This window comes from Psammomys obesus, unplaced genomic scaffold (assembly GCF_907164565.1).
Source record: "Psammomys obesus unplaced genomic scaffold, mPsaObe1.curated_primary_1811, whole genome shotgun sequence".
Taxonomy (NCBI): domain Eukaryota; kingdom Metazoa; phylum Chordata; class Mammalia; order Rodentia; family Muridae; genus Psammomys; species Psammomys obesus.
The window spans coordinates 382,799-405,018 of record NW_026590699.1 but is presented as its reverse complement, the minus strand read 5'-3'; the positions used below and the strand labels follow the sequence as shown (position 1 = coordinate 405,018).

At 44.2% G+C, this 22,220-nt stretch overlaps 2 protein-coding genes across 2 annotated transcripts in view; one reads left to right on the top strand and one right to left on the bottom strand.

Moving 5' to 3' along the window:
* Mcph1 (microcephalin 1) overlaps positions 1 to 22,220 on the top strand; it is a 195,804-nt gene that overhangs the window by 100,563 nt on the left and 73,021 nt on the right. The window lies entirely within an intron of this gene.
* Angpt2 (angiopoietin 2) overlaps positions 1 to 22,220 on the bottom strand; it is a 49,739-nt gene that overhangs the window by 14,402 nt on the left and 13,117 nt on the right. The window contains exons 2-4 of the mRNA XM_055608492.1: positions 8,639 to 8,794; positions 4,520 to 4,641; positions 34 to 266 (exon numbers count right to left, since the gene is read on the bottom strand). Coding sequence (XP_055464467.1) covers positions 34 to 266; positions 4,520 to 4,641; positions 8,639 to 8,794 — 511 coding nt within the window. The remainder of the gene's footprint in view (positions 1 to 33; positions 267 to 4,519; positions 4,642 to 8,638; positions 8,795 to 22,220) is intronic.

Here is a 22,220-nt window from a genome sequence, read left to right as displayed (position 1 = left end):
CCACAGGTCATGGGAACAAGGCGCTCTACTCACAGTGGGGCGATGACATCATGGTCAGCAGGCTGTTGACTGTCTCCATGAGGTCGTGCTGCTGCTTCTGAAGGACCGAGTTGTTGACGGTGGCCGTCACCAGCTTCCTCTCCAGCTCATCAATGACGGAGCTCTGCTTGGACACCAGCACCTGGAGCTGGTCCTTCTGCTCCTTCATGGACTGCAGCTGCACGCTGTGCTTGTCCTCCATGTCCAGCACCTTCTTCTCTAGGAAGCTTACAGAGAAGTTGTTTGTAAGGGAAGGGCGTTCCAGGTGCCCCGGGGCCTTGCCAGCTTCTGCGCTGCCAAGATGTTTGGTTAAAATGCAATGTAAAATGGGATAATTTGGAGGCTGGAGGGGTGGCTCAGTGGTTAAATACTCTAGCTGCTCTTGTAGAAGACCTGGCTTCAGTTTCCAGCAGGCTACCCATAACTGTTTTCTGGATGTATAGTGGTAAGCATAGCTGCCTTCTGTAATCTGCATTTTAGGGTACCAGTGCCCTCTCCTGACCTCTGCAGACACCAGACATGCACACAATACACACACCTATATGTGGGTAAAAACTCATACACATAAAATAAAGAAAATTTAAGAAGGAAGATTTCTCATAGCCCAAAGAAATCCTTCAGACTGCCAAGATGATCTATTTAGGTATATGTGTACGTGTGTGTGTGTGTGTGTGTGTGTGTGTGTGTGTGTGTGTGTGTGTGTAAATCTGAGAGAATATACAGTTGTATGTGTGCAAAAATACAGAAGGCCTCAGCAAAAGACTCTGTCATGAACACTGCCTGATAGCAGCTCACAGGAAGTTGATGTTATTGCAAGTTCTGCTTACAACTGCTTTTATTGAGTGAGAGCAGAGAGTTTGAATTGGACCTTTGGGCCATGTGTTCTGTTTCTCTTAAACTATTTACATTTAAATGTTGATCATAATAACAGCAGCTACTCTTTCAGTACCCTGTGGCAAATATTCTTCTATGATGGAGGTGAATATTATACACAGGTTTAAGTCCTGGCTCTCTGGCTTACTCAGTTGTGTCTCGGTTTCCTCATCTGTAAGCTGGGTTAATATTACCCACTGCAAGAGGCTGGTCCAAGGAATAAGTGCATGCAAAAGTATAAACAGACTGTTAGGTGACACTTAGCAAATATTATTTATTACCAGTATCAACATTATTGTCCCATGTTCAAGGAGTAAATTGAACAAAAGTAAAATGTAGAGGCAATAAAACACATGCCTACAGATACGCCCAGGTGTCTGGTGATGCCAGACTCAAATGCAGATCATTCTTACTCTAAACTCCTTTGTTAGTTTGTTTGCTTGTTTTGTTTTTGTTGTCTTGCTGTGGATCCCGTCTCTGGGAAGTCTAACCAGTCTGTGTCACTTAGGTAGTGCTCAACACCTAGAGCCTGAGCAAGCCCCTCGAAAAGCTGCTTAAAAATCTCTTGATAAAGGTATGACATATAAGTCCCAAAAGGCTTCTTAACATTTTTATGGTTATTTCTAATCTTAGTTTGTAAAGATAAATGGATTAAGAGCATACTGATTTTTAACTGGAAATTGTCCCTGTATAGTAAGCTACAGAAAACAATTCCAAGTGCGTGGACTGTGTAAACACGAGGCCGTTAAGATGGTGCACTGCTTCCAGGAACACACTCCTGCAGTGAAGGCTGTGGCAGCTGCTGTTGTCAGCGGGATGAACACAAGAGCGGGAAACCCGACTTGTAAACCTTTGCCTCTCGGTACCTGCATAGAATCAGTGGCTACTTCGTACTTCATGGCACTGGTAGACAGCCCAGAGTTGCTTAGTTATTGTTAGAGGAAAAGAGAAAGGTGAAATGAAAAGCACATAGTAAATTTAACTTTCTCTAGTGAATCTTAAGGTGTAATAGTATTGATTTGGGGAGAAATGTTGATCCTGATAAATATTTTTGGTTTTGCTTGAATCTGTAAAGAAAGCAATTTCACTTTGAAGAAATTTTTGAACATTGTTGAAAATCATTTGTGGAATGTGGGACGCGTATTTTTTCCAATCATATTTTTTTAAAAATCTTAGACTGGTCAGAATTGAAGGCAGGAAAACACCCATCAAGAGAGCTAACATCATCAATGAAATTTCATGACACTTTGACAAGGAAACTTTATTATTCCATATTTGTAACAAAAGAGAAAACAGTTTTTGCAGCTTATAAGATTCTTGTTCCTTCTATGTGGTTCTTGTTACTGACAGGTTTTTATGATAAATCAAACTTTGTGTACCCATACCTGGCAGAGCAGCTCCAACAGAGTGCCTCAGGTAGATTTTTAACATTTCAAGTTGAGAAAAACTGTTGAGGTGAGTCAAGAAACTTCATTGTACTGGATACGTGTGGCAAGTGCTTTTACAGAGAAACTTCATGGTTTAATCATAAACACAAGATGATTTTGATTCTTGGAAAGGCACATTATTTATTGATCCAGGTCAGTTAAACTGGGGAATGTGAAACACTTCAATGCAAGGGATTATTTAAGCAAGAATTATTAGGAAGCTACATCGTGATTGGAAACACTATTCTCTATAGTTGAAGATCCTTGATTTACAAAGAAATCACACCAAACCCTGAGAAGAATTTTAAAATGTAGTGGATGTTTCTGTTCTCTTTGTGTAACAAAGTGTATTTCAACAGCGTGTATAAAATAAGGGGCAAGAGTTGAAGTTTTCTAGAAAAAAAAGCAAACATTAATACTAAAGACAGTTAACCCTTCATAGTCACAAGCTTTGCATCTGTGGATGCGACTACACTGGGATTGAAGTTACTGGAGGGTGTTCGCTCATGCTAAACTTATATACCCGCTCTTTTTTGTTGTTACTCCCCAGATAATACAGCATAATTTGAGCACAGTTACATCATGTTGTGCATTATCTGTAAACAACATAGGGCCAGTTTAACCCCTAGAGAGAGATTTTGTAGGCTACGGGGTAATAGTGTCACATTTCATATACTGGACTTGAGTATCCTTGGATTTTGCTATCCAAAGTGGACTATAGATCCAATCCCCTGTGCATCCTGAATAATGGGAGGGTTTACGGAGAAGACACTGGGTGGCGTGGTGGGCATATTGGCCTGTTTTGAAGCCGTGGGAAGAAGTGCTCCACAAACTGAGCAGTGCCACATTTCTGAGAGGTGTGGTGTTTGCATAAGTGTTACCACCAGCATCTGCAGAGTCTTGCCAAGGGAAGCTAAGATTGTTACAGGCTCAAGTTCTCATTCCTTACTGTACAGAAGGGAAATTTAAAATAGGAAGTAAAACTGTTCAGAAAAGAAAAAAATAGTCTATTTGCTTTTCAAGCTCCTAAATAAAAGATAGAGCAAATCTGGCTACCCAGAGAACAGGAAAAATAACTGCAGCTAAATTCGTTATTAACTCTGAGGATGATGTGAGCCCATGTTCATCCCTTTTCTGCATAAAGAGAGAGACATGCTCTTAGGATCGTTCTCCATGTCAGATTCAGTCTCGGTTGAAAACAAGGAGTAAGCATCACATATATTGTGAAACTAACTCCCTGCTGTCTCCCAGTAAAATAAGCATGTGAATGTATAGGTTATCGTGTAGATTTTTAAATATCTAACTTAAAGATTGACTCAACTGTATTTCACATTAACATTTCCTTTTACTTCATCATAAGCTGCTTAAGGTATTTACGGGTGCATTCTCACTAGTGAGCAAGGGCGTGGGGAAGTGGACCCAGACCACTGCTGTATATGAGGCCAGTGGGCAGTTTAGCAGAGCTGGTTCTCTTCTTCCATCTTTCCGTGTGTTCCGGGAATTGACCTCAGGTGGTCAGGCTTGTCTGGCAAGCACTTTTACCTGCTGAACCATCTCTCCAGCCTTCAGTGTAAGTTTTAAATAAAATACTACACAAGAGAGGCTGTTCTAGCTTTCCTGATGTGGTTCATCTTGCAAGAAACAAGGTCCCCACTAGGCATGGCAGTACACTTCTTTAATCCCAGCACTAGGGAGACTGAGGCAGGCATATCTCTGTGAGTCCAAGGCTAGCCTGGTCTACACGGAAAGTTTTAGGCAAGCTAGGACTACATGAGTGAGGAACATCACCGCACCCACAGTCACTGCCACCCCACCGCCACCAAGAGCCAAGAAATACGGTGTCGTTAATATTAAAGCTCTCAGGCAGTGTCACTTCACAACCCCACTAGCTGTGTGTGTGTGTGTGTGTGTGTGTGTGTGTGTTAAACTGCATAATGTTGAGGCAATTGAAAGAATCCTGCTGGAGTCTTTAAAGTCCCAGAATGGAAAATAAAATTCAGGATTAATGACAACTTTGAGGTCTTTTCAAGAATTCTCCTTGCCTCTTGTTGTCAGGGCCTCTGACCTGTATGTCCTGTAGGCAGAAACCCCTCACTGTGGGGAATCCATGCCTACAGTCATGAGGTGGGCTGTGTCTAGAAAGGGTACAGTTCCCAATCTCAGTTATTTTGTAGTGTTACCTGTTTTTGTCTTGTAGTTTGTTGATTTCACTGGTCTGGTCCAAAATCTGCTTTTCAAGTTTGTTGGTGGAAATAGAATGTTGTAGAAGCTGCAGCTCGAGCCTTGTCGTCTGGTTCAACACCTGCACACAACAAACGAAATCATTGCCTCTCCTGATTTGTGTGATGCATGCCCTTCCTCTTGATTCACTCATCAGTGCGGTCAGAAAGCATCTTCTTCATTAGCCCAACTGTCTCATTTTGACATGCGGTCTTTCTTGTCTTATACCTTCAACTTTGCCCCCAGACACAGCCTCCTCCAACTCCTTTTCAGTGCTTCCCATATGAGTGTGGGTGTGGGGGCCGCTTCCGGTGCCCACACATTTTAAGAAAAGGGACAGGGCCTGGAGAGCTCCTCCCCATACGGGCTTGGCACACTTCCTATGCCCATAAAAATGTTGGCATCCTGGAACACACCTAACTGTATTATCTTTTAAATCATTCTATAGTAAGTGAGTAATGGCTAGTATCAAAGAATATATTATGTTTCTCTTTCTGTAATGCTTTATTGTTTTACCTACTGTAATAAATATTTTATAATATTAAATATACTAAATATCTAATAATATTAAAAATATTTTATAGGTCAAAAATTATAGATGAAAAAAATGTCTGAGACTAGCAAGATGGCTCAGCGAGTAAAGGCACTTGCCACCAAACGTGGTGATAGAGCCAACTCCTTTAAATTGTCCTTTGCTCTACACACAAACATACACGCACACACATTCACATACACTCAAACAACATGCATGCATGCAAACCAAATAAATCTAGTAATTTTTAAGTTTATTTTAAATAATTTCCTTCTGCTCAAAAATATCTTTCTGTCAGAGGACAAAGCAACAAAGTCACATGCTTCTTTGTGTGAAAGCAAAAGCTCATTGCGAGCCTGCCGTCTCCCCAGCTTTTACCCACTTGTTGAGTCTTTTCTTTCTTTCTTTTCTGCTTTTCTTGTTCCCATCTTAAAAGTCTCTCTGGCCAATTAGGGAATAATGAAATCTCAATATCCAGTGGAAGCCAGTGTTGCCCATTGTGCGGGCTCTTTGGTGCCTGGCCGCCTCCCAGCAGGAAGAATCAGCTACTCACATCCTTGTGTGGCGTCACTCAGGATGTGATATCACCTGTTAATGGAAGTCTGAATCGTTGCCCAGCAACCAGGGACCTTGAAAAAGAATCATTGTTTGTGGGGGTCCTTGTCATCAGCACAGCCCTGGCCTGTCTCACCATGCAGGTGCCGGGCATGTCTGGTCCTTGTCAAGCGTGGCTGAGGTCATAGCAGAACGCTTCTGGAAATGAGCAAAGTACTGGGCTGTGATAGCAATGAATGCCACCAGTACAGCTTTGGCTTCTGTTTTCTTTCTACAAACATTCAATACCAGTTTATTCCTTAAAAAATAATCTGGTCTCCTGGTCAATGCATAGGAATTATAAGATGAGGATGGTTTTGGGAAGACACAAAGAAAAATGTCAATAGAACCTACTTGATATATGAGTGATGTGTATATGTATATGAGGGGAGACAGGGTGGCGTCTTTGTGGAGGCATGCACATGCCACGGCACATATGTGATGGTCAGAGGACACTGTTAGGACGTGTTTCTCTCCTGCCTTATCAAGGCAGGATTTTTCTAGCTTCTGTGTGCTCTAGGCTAGCCAGCCCCGAATCATCGGGGCAGGTCTGTCTCTACCTCCCACCTTGCTTGGGGAGCACTGGCCTTATGGATGGGTACCACCACATCCAGCTTTCTTTGCATGGGTTCAACTCAGGCCATCATGCTTGTGTAGCAAGCTCTGAGCCATCTCACTGGCCTTCATATCACTTTTTTGAAGGGGGTGGTATAGTTCACAGTTCTCAAGGTTCTGAGTTAGCTGGTACCAAGTTGTCCAGGTCAGGTAATGGCTTAAGATCTCAGACCTCTAGCTATGTATAGTGTTTAATAATCTCATTCTGACAGTCTTGAAGAATTTTGCATGCAATCAGACATGTTCAAGTCTTAGCTTGGACCTATTCCATCTGTCCATAACTGAGCCATGGGTGCTGTCATGAATTGAGAGCTTAAGTCAGCCTCTCAGTGCACTTCCTCGGGCTCACCCGTGTGGACGTGTTTGTTTGGACCCTGCAGCTGTTTTCTCTCCATCCCTGGTGTGTTTCCTGTTAGCCTCAGTCATAGGATGTCTAACTTCATAGTGGCACTTTTTAAATCCTGTGATCTTACACAGGATGTTACAAAGGTTTAGATGGTCGGTCTGTGTCCTAACATTATTTTATTGCTTATATCAGAAAAAAAAGAAAGAAATGCTACATTACACTTACTGGATGTGTTGGAAAAGCACGATAGCCCAGAATTGTTGTCAAAAGCTGTGAATGTCACTGAAGCCTTACTGTTTTTATTTTATCAATTAGCTTGATACACATTACTTCGTTTTAACCTTTATATCTCCTCATGCTAACACTTACTGAGAAGCAAGATTAAATCTCAGTACTGTGGAAAATGCGTTTCTTTATATTGTTGGTAAACATCTGATATTGTTGAGATGATAACCAAATAATTCCTTACTCCGTTTTCTGTTGTAGTAAACAAAAAATTTATTTTGGGCTATACAACTTTTATTATTTGCCCAGTGATTATTACAGCAATATTATATAACCCACTATCACAATTAAGTAAAACACAGACACCTGTTTGATTTATAATTGCCTTGTTTACCTTGGGACAGGCAGATATTTAACTTACACTGTCTCAATAACCTCACCATCCATCTCCTAGTCCCCATCCACTGTCATCCACCTTAGTCCTCCTCATCTGGTCTACCTTCCATCCATAATCCCAAGAATACTTGCTTGTATTCTTTTCTTTTCTTTTTTTTTTTTTTTTTTTTTTTTTTTTTTTTTTTGCCTCTAGATCTTTTATTATGCATTTTGTCTGTGAAACTGAACTTTTATGAAATATTATCTTTGAAGGAATCTTGCATTATCTGGGACTTTTCACGCCATTATCGCAGTCTTTCCTCTCAGCCCATGTTTTTTTTCTCCACACTAACTCATTATGGTGTCCTCCTTCTTTCTCTCTTCCAACTGTCTCCTGTGATTCTCCTGTCCTAGCCTGCGAACATTGGTCACACCTACCCCATTCTGCCCTGCCCAGGTATAGGCTGTTTAATCAACCAGTCAGGTAGGTCTTAGGCAGGTTTACAAAACAAGCTTAGGTGTAACCAGATCTTGAGGACCAGTAACACCCATCAGACCAACCTCCAACAGTTTTCCATAACAGCTTTTGATCGACTGTTTTCTCTACAAAAACAGTTTTGCAAGGGAAATTGTCACCATGCTAGCAGTGTCTGGGGCAGGAGAGGCTTTTGGTCTCTCTCATGTGAGTCTTGTTGTCTTGTGCTGAAATCTAGCATTTGCTCCTCTTAGCTAGAGCAGCAGATGGGATTCCAAATATTGGGGGTGGTTTATGTTAGGGGTCTGTCATTTTTTTAAAGGATTGATACATCCTTCAGAGCACGATGATACTAATTAAGAAGTGGGATCAGGACTCAGGAAGCAGACCTACAGAAAAACCAGCACATGAATAGACTTGCTCTCCCTCGGGGCTTTTGGCTCTAGGCCATGCCCTGCCTGAGCCACCTCAAGCTTTTACCCACTCTTCCGCCAGTGCTTCCTCTATGAATCCAGTCTGCAAACTCTGTTAAAACTTATCTTGACTCCAGGTTCAGATTTAAGAACAAAGTTTCCAGATCTCTGCTTCATGGTTCCCATTTCTCAAATATACAAAACAGAACATGAATATAAAAAATAATACCGAGAGTCTAGAAGAGGCCACTAAAGCAAAGGAACATTTATCTTAGAGTCTTAAGCTATGGGTAGCATGCAGACGGCTAGAAGGCCCCTGATAGAATAAATTAAATTTAGCCACACTTGTGAAGATGAAAACATGTTAGCTTCTCAAAGCCCTAACTGTCCTTTAACTCCCTGGCGCCGAAGCCACCACCTTCCTCCTCAGCCACAGTCTGCAGCTTTCCATCATTCGCTGCACTGCCAGCCACAGCCACGTAGGCTATTTTGTCTGTCACTTACCTGGGCTTCCACGTCAGTTAGTTTCCGAGTCTGTGCCGCTGTCTGGTTCAGCAAGCTGGTTCCGATCTCTATCATCACGGCCGTCTGGTTCTGCACCACATTCTGTTGGATTTCCACCATCTCCTTCTTCATGTTATCCTGGATGTAATTCTCCAGCTAGCCAGGAGCACAAGATAGACAGATGGTCATTCATCACATGGCCAGAAGCCCTGCTCCTAAATAGTTGTCATTTACCTTCTTTTCTAAAACATTGTTTATTTAAGGTAGTGAGATCCGTACCCCGAAGCACCCTCTCTGTTGCTTAACACTTGGCCTTTTGGACGCTGATTTTCTTGTATGTGAAATAGCATCTTCAGTGGTTCAACTGAATATCTCAAAGAGGAGGCCTTGCTTCTACATCATTGAGGCTGTGTTACTCAGTGCTTAAATTTTCATCTTCTTTCTTAAAATGGTAATCTGATGATGAGCGGTATTAATTGGCTCAAACTGTAGCTCAAGGACAAAAATGATTTTTATTCCTTTTCTATAAAATATAGTGTTTTTGTATTAAACTGAATATGAGAGCTGTTTCTAGTACCTTTCTTTAAATTTGAAAGTCTCTACAGAGCATCATTGTGTTTATAGGGCCAGTCATCAAAGTCCCCCCTAAAACATTAACCAGTGATTCTTAACTTCTGCCCTTAAGAGTAAGAAAGTAGTATGGGAGGAGGAGCATCCTTTCTGAGTGTTCAAGGGCTTCCTCTTGGGTGCGACTCATTGCGTCTCATGATGGGTGCTCTGCAGTCCACGGGCTTGTACTCTTGACACTAGGTTTGCTACTGTACCCACTGGGGATTTGTTCTTGGCACTGCCATGTCTGTTGCTATCCCCTCCACACAGTCTGTCTGGACGGTTAGCACTCACTCCTCGCTGACCAGTGTTTCTTGGTTACTGAGCACATCAACTCCAACAGTGAGATGTGTCCTAACTTTCTAGTTGTTTGTGAAAGCATGAAGAAGGCAAAGCCTCTACTGCAACATGGAGATGAAATGCTGTGGAGCTGCTGCAGCTGTGTGCAGCAAGCAGCCTACCCTCGAGTGCTGGCCCGTGCTGACCCCATCAGGCCTACCCCAAGATATTAGTGCAGTGTCATTCTCAATGCCCTTTCCTGTCCCCTCTGCTTTGGGACACACCCCTCACAGGACTGCATGGGCGGCAGTTTGCATGTGCGAGACTGGGTCACAGTCAAGTCATCCAACACTGTGCTCCATGCTTAGTTCCTCTCCACCCCCAGCAAAGACAGTATTTACAGAGATGTGTGCTAGGAGTCTGGAAATAGTAAGGAAGATGCCTTGAACATATAGATGGAGCTATGCTCAGGAACAACAGTTTACAAGTCTAGTGCACATGAAGACCTTGGCTTCCCTTTTTCTCACTCTGAAGCATGTAACTGGAGAGGGAAAACAAGCCCTCTAACTCCTTCCTTCCCTTTTTAAGCTACTGGGTCAAGTGTGGTTGCAACAGTCAAGAGACAGGAGAGGACTGTTTATAAATGGAGCATTTAAACTCAAGATGCAAGTTAAAATAGAACTGGGAGCTTTTTTCAAAGATCTTGATTTTTAGAAATAACATTTTCTCATTTCATTACTGTATCCTTTTCTCAGCTTGAAGATTGGAAATTCTAAAAGGTCAGTAATTGAAGAAGGAGGAGAAGAGGAAGAAGAGCGTGACAGAGCCATGCTCATGGCTACACTGTGTGCAATGTTTACATATCAATTAAACACAATTCCTTCTTAGGACGCCTGAACCTATCAGCAACTTGAAATTGGCAAGGTGGGGAAGGTGGCCCACAAACAGTAACATCATGTGACCCATTTCTCACAGAGGCACTCAAAGTTTTGAGAGGTTGTGGACTACTTAAGAAAGAGTGCACTCTTCAGAACTGACACAGCGGCAGTAAGCCCCACTGTAATGGTTAGGTGTCTGTTAGCTTGCTACATCTCAGCCACTCTCTCATGTTTCTGTGGGCTCTGAATAACCAGCTGAGAGCTGGTGTTAGTAGGTACACCAGAGTACAGTAGGTACTCTTCCCCGAGGCCCCTCCGCATGTCCAGCCTTTTAACAGCCAGCCATGCTGCAGCGCAGAATTGGCTTGAGCCTATCCTGAGTTTCGTTATGCTTACAGACAGACCACCTTCACTTGGTTCACAGACATCCTGATCAACAAGAAAGCCCAGAATTAAGGCAGGGGTCTAGTTTTGTGGTAAAGTGCTTGGATAGCATGTCAAAGGCAATGAGTGCCATCCCCAGCACTGTAAAAAGAAAAGAAAGCCCAGAATTAAAACTTATCAACCCCAGCCATGGCTCCCAAAAGGGTCATGACAAAAGAATCTGCTTTTCCTCTCCTAAGACGAGTAGAGATTTTGAGATGGGAAAGCTGTGGCTGTCCCTGTGGTAATGTGAAGACAGCCATTCCCAAATGAAGCTGTTTTCCACACAGTAGTCTTTCTACAAGTCACAACGCGTCAGCCAGCCTGAGACTAAGTGCAGACATGAAACTCTCAGCTGGTCCACATACATGGGTAGACTTGAAACTGCCCTGTCTCAAAGATGATGTGTAACGTCACCCTTTTCTGATGGGTCACCTGGGGTGTCATTCTGGTCAGTGTTTCTTACTGTGTCTGATTCCTGTAACTGCAACTCACACGTACAGAAATCTGCTCAGCAAAGCCCATCCTGCTGTAAGAAGTCAGCTCGAAGGAGGAAGGGGCAAATACAACTGTTCTTCCATGGGCTCCTTTTCTTGACACCCCCACTTGGCTGTTCCTACCAACAACAGCTCCAGGACCGTTGAACCTCCCGGCGGAGAGCCATGGTTCTGACTCCATGTGTGAGGACGGCGTCATGTGTTGTTGCCCTGCATGGACCTTTGACACCAGCCTCCCGTGATCGTGTAATGACTGTGCTCTGTGGGCACAAGGCTCTCTGGAAAGACCCCCGTATGTGTGCAAAAGGCTAGCATGTGTTCTGGCTACATGGCCTGTGCATCTGAGAGAGGCCAGCCTGAGGCAGGATGTTCACTTCTAATGGTTAAAGCACCCAGGGCTGCTGATCCTTTATTGGTTCCCTGCTCCAAATGTACAGGATCCCTGAGCTAACACCACAGCTGTCGTGAGCCTGTAGCTGGCGAATGTTGTTGTTCGATGTTGGACGTATTCCTAACACACTCAGTAAAGTCTGGCAACACAGTGAAGTTCAAGCTGTCAGAATAAAGTACATTGTGTGTGTGTGTGTGTGTGTGTGTGTGTGTGTGTGTGTGTGTGTGTGATGTCAAATATTTCTCAGGTTTTTCATTACCCCCTCAGCCTTTTGAATGATCAGATGTGACAGGAAAAGTAAGGCCATTTGTGAGACAGACTGATTGTACATTAAACCCCATCTCTGGCTAGCATCTTTATTTTTCAGACTGAAGAAAGGAAAAGTCGCCTTGCGCTTTGCTGGAGAAAGAAAACCCAATTAGTGTGCAGGAACTGCCATTGGCTTAGGTGTCTGGTATCGCCCTTGGCAATGGCAGATGCTGATGATGCTAGGTAGAGCTGACTGGCCCCATTCCTGTCTACTGGTGAATTTCTGCCCATCTGAGGAACCCTGTTATCCTGGAAAAATTAAAAATAATGTGACGTTTCCTTGGGCACATTCTGAGCCATCATCTCACTATGCAAACAAAATATTATAATTTGTTCCAGCAGATGAGAGGAAGAAAGAGGGTCTTTTTTTTTTTTTTTTTTTTTTTTTTTTTTTTTTTTTTGCCTTTGTTTTGTGACAGAGCCTCTTTGAGCCAAGCCTGGCTTTGAACTTCTGGTCATCCTGGTCACAGCCTACCAAGTGCTTAGTTTACTCATGAGCCCTGTCATGGCCAGTTAGTTCTTTCCTTCTTTCCACCTCAGTGACCCCTTCGCTTGTCTGCACTGGAGTGTTTTTCTTTTAAAGTCCTTCTCCTTTGGACTCTAAGGCAGCCCCTACCTTCTCTCCCACCATCCAGCCTTCAGAGTAAGGAAAACCAAATACAAATTTGATCCCTGGGGCTCACATTGTTCCGTGACTACATGCCTGAAACTGAATCTCTGTTCTTTCACTTGATAGTTCTTTCACTTGCTAGTGCTCAGGATTGACATCCTATAATCTCCTTGACCTCTGTATTAGTCTGGCTTCCATTATTATGAGAGAACACCAAAGCCTAGGTACTTTGGAAAGAATAGGAATGTAATTAGGTTCAATGGAATGCTCAGTAGGAAAATGTTGCCTGGCATGTGCAAGGCCCTGGGTTCAATCAGCTCATAGTTTGGGAAACTCAGAGTCTAAAGAGCATGATGGACCGTTTCCCTGGCAGCATCATGGTACAGGTTATCACAGCAGGAGCTCATGTGACCAGGAAAAGTCATATTGTGAAGCAGAAACCAGAAAGACCAGGAGGGGACAGTCGTGTTCTTCCATACCAACCCTCTCGGAAGGCCTAGCTAGCCAGGGCCCAGGAGAACTGCTTTAACCCCTTTCTGGTGCAGTGTCCCATCCCTCCACCCCCAGTGACCTATGGCTAGATGACCAAATGATGGGTTCCACAGTTTCCCAAAAACTGTGACACTAGGGACAAACTTCCACCACACAAGCCCTTGGGAGACATGCAAACTGGACCTGAAACAGAGCAGTCTCCAGCCCTATTTGCCCATGTCTCTCCCCTCTAGCCCCTGACTGTGTCTGCTTGTAGATACTAGAGTAGCAATAAAAGCACATTAAGAAACTACCTCCTTCTGGTCACGAGAATGGAACATCTGGCCTGGGGACTGACCTAGCATTGCAGTTGGGCTGGGTCAGTCACCCGGCCCAAGTACTACCCCTAGGTAGACAGGCCCACCTTAAGCCGCACTTAGAGATTAGAGAAAGAATTAGCGTTGATAAATAATGAGACACTGATTTTTCTGTCCTGGAAGTTCCATCCCTAACTCGATCTCTTACAGAGAGCAGCCATGCCAGGCTGTTTGGGAAGCCTGCCAAACTTTCTGAATTACTTGGGATACTTTTCCTTTTCTCTCTCTTTGCACTAATCATGCTTCCCCTAACTCACTGGACTTTCTTCTACATACAGATGCCCCTCGCTGCCATGCAGCTGCTTGTCCTCCATGTGCCTGAACTCCATGCTACCACAAATGGTGTGGCTTTGTTCCTTTGCTCCTCCATTCTCTTCTGGGTAGCTGCTGAGATTTATCGCTTGTCTGCACTGGAGTGTTTTTCTTTTAAAGTCTGATAAAATTGTTCCATTCTTAAGTTCTTGTATTAATAAGACAAAGCATCCTAAGAAGTGACAATAAGGGACAAGGCTGCTCAGAACCTCCCAGCACGCCTGACCCTGAGCCCTTCCCCTCCTGTGCTCAGACACTCCCCTCTCTGGGCCCCTGCAGCAAGGATGCATTCTGATTTTTTTTTTTAATGTGCTGCTTAATTTATTTTTAAATCCACCACTGGAAGTGAACATCCATGTTCATTTCTGATACTAAACTTCTGTAACCATTTCCATACACACTCAAACAACAACCCAAACATTTGCTCTTATAATTAGTTTGAAAATTTGAGAGCAAGATTATTAAGTCCAGGGATGCTATGTGGGGGTGGCTTTTGACCTAATGTTCTCTAGGCTTTGTCATGGGGAAACTCTGAGGCATCTTCTAAGGTCTCCAGACAGAAAAGTGATAATGTCTGCCCCCCCCTCCTCGTAGCTCTGCTTTGTTGGTTTTGGTTTTCAACTCTGTAGCTTTTGCTGCCTAAGCATCTGTTCCCAGCAGTGTTGCTGGAGGGTGCTGAGATTAAAAGGATGGGGCAGGAGGCTCGTGCTTTGGAGAAACCTTTGTCTTCCTAGGGTACAGGTGGGAGGACCATAGACAAAGGCGCATCACCACAGGTTATAGGTCATGATCTGACACCCCCAGAGCTGTGAAGCAAGTGTCTTCCTGATTACTCTGCTTGTAGATACCATCTTATATCTTCTGACCTAGAAACATACACATCTGCTCTGCAGGCTTGCCTCCTAAGCATATTCAGTGTAAATCAGCTTATTCCAGAAGGGAGACAGAAGCTGGACCTCTGGTCCTGGCTCCCAGGTGGTTGGTTCATAAGGCTCTCCTTACACAGCAGACCTGCTTCCATTAGCCCTGGCCAGGAGACCCCAGCCCATGTAGACCCTTCCAAGAACACCTCAAAACTAATTTATTTTTTGTTTTGTTTTGTTTGTTTGCTTGTTTTTTTGCAGCTGTCATTTTTACCTTTTTTTTTTTTTTTTTTTTTGTGCCTTTCTGGTATCTGATGCAGGGTTTAGACAAGCTACCCTCTTTGCTCCTTCCACCAGTAGGAATAGACGAGGTGTCATCTTGGTGACCCCTGTGCATCATGACACCATAGGTGGAATTGCAGGCCTCAGCTGGCAACCTTGACCCCAGCTGCTGAGATGGTACAACTTAATTGAGTCCACATGGTCCTGCGCGCCACACAGTGTCAAGTCACTCCTGCTTGTTCTCGTCTTTCTGTGACTGTTCTTTTGCCGTTTTTCTGGGGTACCTTTACATACACCTGTACCCCTTTGCTGCTTCGTCTACCTATCATTGCTTCCAGATCTAGGAAGGAAGTGTGCATCTGCTCATAAAGCCTCCTGTCACTTCCTCCTGATACCTTGGCTTTTCCTCTCAGCAGCTGCTACTTTGAATTGTATGCATGTTTCATGAAGCATTGTAGAGTAGGGTGGCCATTTTATTTAGCACAAGATATCATCCTTTATTAAAGTGTCTTCTAGAGAGCGCTTGCTGTACATGTTTCTCTAGGTGTTAGAGCAAGGCCCATTCCACCCTAAAGAGACCTGCACATCAAGGAATAAAATGTAGTAGAGCTCCCAAGACCAGGTGACCATGTGTAAAGCAGAGCAGGACAACACTGCAACAGCAGAATGTTTTTTTATCTCTCTTTTTAAAAGTCTCAATGAATTCTCACATTCTTAGCCTGGGTTTCCCCCACGATCAGAGCCTGAGACCTAGGCAGGCATACAGGAAGTTTATTTAGGAAGTAGTCCCAGAGAGTAGCCATAGAGAAAGTCAGCAAGGAGGGACAGCCAGTTCAAACATGAGGACCCTGTTGGCTACCACACGAGTGGCTGGTAAGATCCCCAGAAGACTCAGGGAACCCTGAGAGCTGTCCTTGAGTGGGCACCAGAAGCCTTGGAAACAGCCATGCCATGGGCTGTAATCCAAATGATCCTACTTGTATTCTCACCAAGTGGAGTCAGCCAGGGCGTCTGGAAGAGAATCTACATCATGGCCAGTCTCTGGAAATGGCACCAATGCTTGAAAATGGCCACCATAAGGTTGTCCTATAATGGCAGGGTGGCACTGTTAAGCTTCAGTAAGGGGAAACTGAGGCTCAGAAACCATAAATGTCTCTTCCAGTGTCCATAATATGCAAGCTGACAGAACAGTCTTGGTGGGGTGGGGTTTTGATCTTTGTCAAATGTGGCCTTTGATTATAGCTTCAGGCCAGCCAGCAATTTGTGTGGTGGTTGTGTGGGAGGGCAACAGCAAATCTGAAGTGACCCATCGGAGAGGGTGAGAATGCAGACCGGAAATGCCAGCTCAAGTCCCTACAAGGGGCCAGCAGACATGACCTCGCCTAAGCTGGAGAAGCCAAAGTATGGAGAAGAAATTCCTTTTAACCTCAGCAAATAAGTTGCATCCAGGAGATTCCACAGGCTTCTTCCTTGTGTCTGTCACTAGGGAAGTAAATGGTTCAGCCTACTTACTATTAAAGGTGGGGTGAGCCTGGGAGTGAAGATGGGCTTAAGTCTCACAGTGTGTCCTGCTGTGTGCTGCCACTATGGACAGATGCCAGCAAAGTCCTCTGCTTCTTCATTTCCTCTGTCTAGTAGCAATTTGAAGTTGCACAGGATTTCAGTGGAAAGAAGATTGAGCTGGCATTGGAAGCTGCTAAAAAGTAGGCTATATGAAGACTCAGTAGTGTACCAGCCGTCCTTCACCTATGGTGTTGTGCCCTGATGTCCTTTACCCATAACACTGTAGCTTTGTCCCATCCTGAACTGGATGCCTTTCTCCTGGATACTTTCATTCTCTTCCTTTCCCTGAGCATCTTTCTTATGCTTTGTCCTTGGGTAGAAGGCAAGGAGACCTTTGTGGAGGTGGAGGCATATGTGTATGTATCCCTTCTTCATTAATGTGTAGTAGCACAAACCTGGAGACACTGCAGCGTCATGCCAGGAAATCTCAGACCACAGCTCATTCTGGCCACAGCTTTTTTTTTTTTTTCTCAAGACAGGTTTCTGTGTGTTACCTTGGCTGTCCTGGACTTGCTTCCTACTCATGTGCCTCCGCTTCCCCCAGTGCTGGGGTTACAGGCACACACCACTGTACCCTGTGGCCACAGCTTTTTTAATTTAATGATTTCATTACAGCTAAACTTTGCTTTTCTGACCTAGTTAGGGGAAATCATCCTCTTTTGTTTGATTAGATTATCTCTCCTTTAAACTCTGGTTCCGTTCCCATTCTTCCAAGTGTTTAAGGCTACAGTTTTTTCATATTTATTTTCATACTTGTAGTCCCTTGTGTGCACATATTTCACAGGACTGCACATGTGTCTGCGCCTGGCTGGAGCTAAAAGTGGCCAGTCTTTTTATAACTCACATTAGAAACACAAACTGCTTCACAAGGCCCTGCATCATGCATCAGTTCTAAAAGTTAAAATATATCTTTAAATATTTTAACAAACTCATCTTAAATCTTATTCGCAGGTTTTAATACTTTTTGTTTCTCTAGAGTCAAAGTCTTGTCAAGCCCCAGCTGACCTGGAACTCTATACAGCATGCTGCAAGCTCAGCCTTGAACCCATGACTCTCCTTCCTCAATCTGCCTCCCAAGTCTAGGATTGCAGGCAAGAGCCAACCTTAGCTGGATATGTATGTATAGTAATTTTTAAAGAAAATTCTACAGGGGCTGAGTAAACAGCCCAGTTGACAAGAGTGATTGCCGCTCATTCTCGAAGCCCCGGCTTGATCCTCAGCACTCATCCCGAGCAGGCATGGTGTCCACACTTGTATCCCAGCACTGAGGATGGAGTCAGGAGCACAAGCTCACGCTCAGTAACACAGAAAATAAAGGCAAGTCTGGGCTGTGCGAGAAGGAAGCAGCAGTACAGGGAAAGCATGGTTGTAGCCAGTATTCACTCAGGTAAAGAAACAAAGCGTGCCATGCTGTAACTTTTTCTCCTAAGTATAATTTATATTAGTCTCCTGATCTGAAATTTCATAGGAAGTATATTAAGTACTACTTGGTGTGTTTGCTCTGTGCCATTTAAATTCTGACGGTTAAGCTGGACTCACTGTTCCCTTTGTAAGGCTGCAGAACCCCCAAGCATGTTTTACTTGTGCCTGTGGCTTGTAGTCCATCAAAAGTGCCCTGCAAACCACATACCCTGGGTTCTGTGGATGCCTCTAGTTGGATTCCACTGAGAACAAGCTCGTCTGGGAACTGCAAAATGGTGATTATGACTCCGGACAAATCATCAAGCGTCTAATTATGTCTCCTGGCCCAAAATAAGCAAGTGTCTACCACAAAATACACACTGTGCTGAGCTTCTCATTACAGCGTTCCAGCTCGGGCTGGTGTTGCTGCCGACTCCTCTTCAGAGGGGTTGGTCATTTCTTTTTGGGGGCTGTCATTCATGTTATAGAAGGAGGTGAGCTACTCTGCAGGCAGGATAGGGCAGAAAACAGTTTGGCCATGAAATGAAGGCACGCTGCTCCAAACTGAAAATAGTTCTTTTAATTTTTGTGCATGCATACGTGTGTGTGTGTGTGTGTGTGTGTGTGTGTGTGTGTGTGTGTGTGTGTATACTGAGGCCAAAGGAAAATAGCTTTGTGTCTGTTCTGGCATTCTGCCTTATTCTTTTGATATAGGGTCTCACAATGAACCTGGAGCCCACTGATTGGGTTACACAGATACACACACACACACACACACACACACACACACACACACACGATAGACAAACAGGATATTTAACATGTTGGCCTAGGTTAAAGTTCTTGAATGAAGTCTCATTTTTAAGACAGTATCAAACTGTGAGTTTGGTGCTGTTGTGCCCTGTGCATTCCCTGCAATTTATGACTCAACAAAAACAGCTTTAAAGGACAAGATGTTTGAAAATGAAATACTTTATGTATTTTGCTGTGATGGGTTGATCTTGCTTAAAATGGATGATTTTATGTCTCTGTACCTTTCACCTAACACCACCTACATAATGTCTGGAGAGTGAGCTTGCGAGTGTGAGTCCACTTGCCAGGAACTGTGGATGAAACCATTCTAGCTGCCTGAGGATTCAGTTAGGTAATTTAACATTCTGAAACACGACTCTTTCCGGATCAAGCATAAAAGGCATGTGCCCTTGGAAGCCCAAGAAAGAATTCATACAGTTCCCATTAGTCTAAAAATAAATAACAAATAAATAAATGTGTGAGTCATACGTTGCATCTCGATGGAGTTCTGTGGCAGAGAAAACATAAGCTACGCTGTGATTGGTTGGATCTGCCCGGTGCCCAGCAGAAGGAGGCCATCGTGCTCTGAGAAAGTGAAATGAACAAATTGGTCGATCTCGAATTTCTCCAGTGCGCTAAGTATGCCCTGCTTTTGAGCAGCAATGTGGAAACCTGAGTGAGGAAGCTGTGCCAAGACTGAGTGGCCAGGGAGGGCCGATCTACTTGTCTTTGAAGAAGCTCTGCTGCAGGCATCTCGATAGGAGAGGCAAATCTCAGCCCAGCTCCACAGGGCCAGCATGTTCAAGCTCTCCGCTCCTCACTGGGAAAACTAACATAGAGTTACTGTGGAGCTGGTCACTGGGCGCAGCTGGTATGGTGCGAGCCTAGTGTGCAGGCAGCTCTGGGTTCATTCCTGAGCACCAGATAAGCTGGTCACAGTCACCAACACCCAGAATCCCAGGACTTAGGAGGCAGAGGCAGAAAGATCGAAGGTTTGTGGTCATCCTGCACTATATAATGAGTTCAAGGGTACCTGGGCTATATGAGGCCTGGCTCTGAGTTGAGGAGGAAGAGGAAGAGGAAGCAGCTCACTGTGATAGCTTAGCATTTCAAAATCAAGTTGAACATTAAATTAAAAAGCTGTGACCGTAGGGTATGTTGGTGCATGCCTATAATCCCAGCACTTGCAGAGGGAGAGGCAGAGATTTTGAAATCCACACTAAGGCACCCTGAGTCCCTGCAGTAAACAGATAGTACCATGGAGGGGAGTTTAATAGTGCTCAAGGAAACCCCACAACATTCAACTCTGTCAACTGTTGGGAGATCCAGGGCCTCTGGGCCCCTCAGTTATCATAAGTGATTGATTTTGTCCAAAGTTAAGTTTGTGGTGACCTCTGTGGAAGAAAGCAAGCTCAGCCAGAAAGAAGATAGACTAGAACTTACTAGGACAGTGTCCACTTTGACTCCAAAGGAGCTGGGTGGTGCCTGTAGACTAAATTCATTCTAGTCATACTTAGAAACCCATTCAGGAGGCTGAAACAAATTTGAGGCAGCCTGGGCTACACAGCAATACTTTGTCTCAAAACAAACAAACAAAACAACCTTAACAGAGCATCATTTATTTCTTGCAGTTCATGAGTATTCATGTTTTGAAATGACTACTAAGCATTTAGGTATTTGGACCTAATGTATTAGTCAATTCATTTATTAGGTATTTGTTTCAACCTAGGGGTGCAGTGAAAGAAAATAATAATTAATGAGACTTTAGATGGCAGGAACTAAGAAAATTGGAAACACATTGCACAGAGCCTGGCCTTCAGTGCAATGGAAATGCAGCCTTCCCTCCTCCTTCTCTGTCTCCAATCAACATGTTGCCTTTGGTTGCTATCTATGTGCTTGTTGAGAAACTAGAAATATAAAACAGAACTACTGAGTTGTTTAAGACCTTAGCTAGACCTTAGCTGAGGTCGTAGACTTCAATACCTGTCTAACTTTTGATACTCAAAAACAGCAGCCATGTTCCTTGCGAGCTTATCAGCAGACCCTGTCCTCTTTAGGTGAGCAGCTCTTCCACGCAGTGCGCACTTGGTAGCACGTGCTCAGAGCAGCATTCGGGTACCCTGGGATTCTGGCTGGTCCCTGGGCCAGTGTGTTTGGGCAGTAAGTAGAAGTCCACAATAGGCATCAGCTGTCAACGCGCGATCTTTCGGATCACTGCTCATGACTTATGCCTTGCAATTGCCTTGTCCACACTTGGTCTTAGGTGAACAGTTCTGGAACACTGTGTTATACAGAAAAGCCAAATTGACTTGAGAGCCACAGCCATCCTGGAAGTAAAGCTTCAGCACAACTCTCCAAATGCTTGTGGTGAAAGTACAAGAGACTTGACTCATTTTCCCATAATTAGTTGCAGTTCTGGAGGTCTGCCCCTTCTCCCCAGCCCTCTCACCCTACATGCACGGCCATTCGAATGGAAGCTAGTGGAAAATTCCTGTCCCCTTTCCCTCTGCTGCCATGAGTTATAAAAAGCATGCCATTCAGAAATGACTTTTTTTCTGCGTGCTTGGATTTTTACTCACAAAGTGAAGGGAGTGGGGGGGAGGTGAATTTTAAGAGCTATGTTCTAGTTATCAATGAGTTTAGGGGCTGCCGTGCCACTCTGGATCACAGAGCAGATCCCCGTCTGCTACTTCTTTGGGGACTTGTATTGCTATCACTGAGGCCATCTGAGTGCACTTCTTTTTCAGAGCCACTATGACATTAGCCCCACAGGTCACTGAGAGCCCGCCCTGCCTGGCTTACTTGGTGGGAATGAGGGGCAAGCACAGAAGCCAGCGGTAGCAGAAGTTTTCTTGGTATTGTTAGCTCTGTTTGTTTGTCTCAATCAAAAAATGAATCATCTCGCCCCATTTTTAAACCAAAGCTCACTGTGGTTATCCTGTGATTTAGTCTTGACCCCCATCAGGCACTTTAATTTGATCCTGACAGCTTCCCTCAGATGTAGGAATTCAGTTTCAAATTTAAGAAGTGTAGGTGCCAGCTTTTACGTCGCAGCTCTGTAACTTACTGAGTCCCCCGGCGAAAGGACCTACCCTGGAGTTTGGCTGCTTGTCCACAATCTGAGAATTTACTTCCTTGGAATCTTGGCCCCCTCCTGGGGTGACTTCCAAGGCCAAAGTTAGAGCTGAAGTGAAGGGTTTGCCTTTCTTGCGGTTCAGTATTTTCCAGCTGGTAGGTGCAAGCCTACCAAGACCTTTGTCCATTCCTAACTGCTTCAGGCCCCAGCCTCTATGGTGGCTGACATTGCCTTTGAAGGTAAAGTCCCTGCTAAGACCACAAGTGCCTTCAAAATGACAATGGGAAACTAGAAGTCAGGACCTGAATATCCTCCTCTACCTCCCCATCAAGAGCCAAGAGCCCCACATGGGCCAATTTCAGCATAGGAACCCTGTTCTCATGGCACTTTTCTCTCTCTCTCTGTGTGTGTGTGTGTGTGTGTGTGTGTGTGTGTGTGTGTGTGTGTGT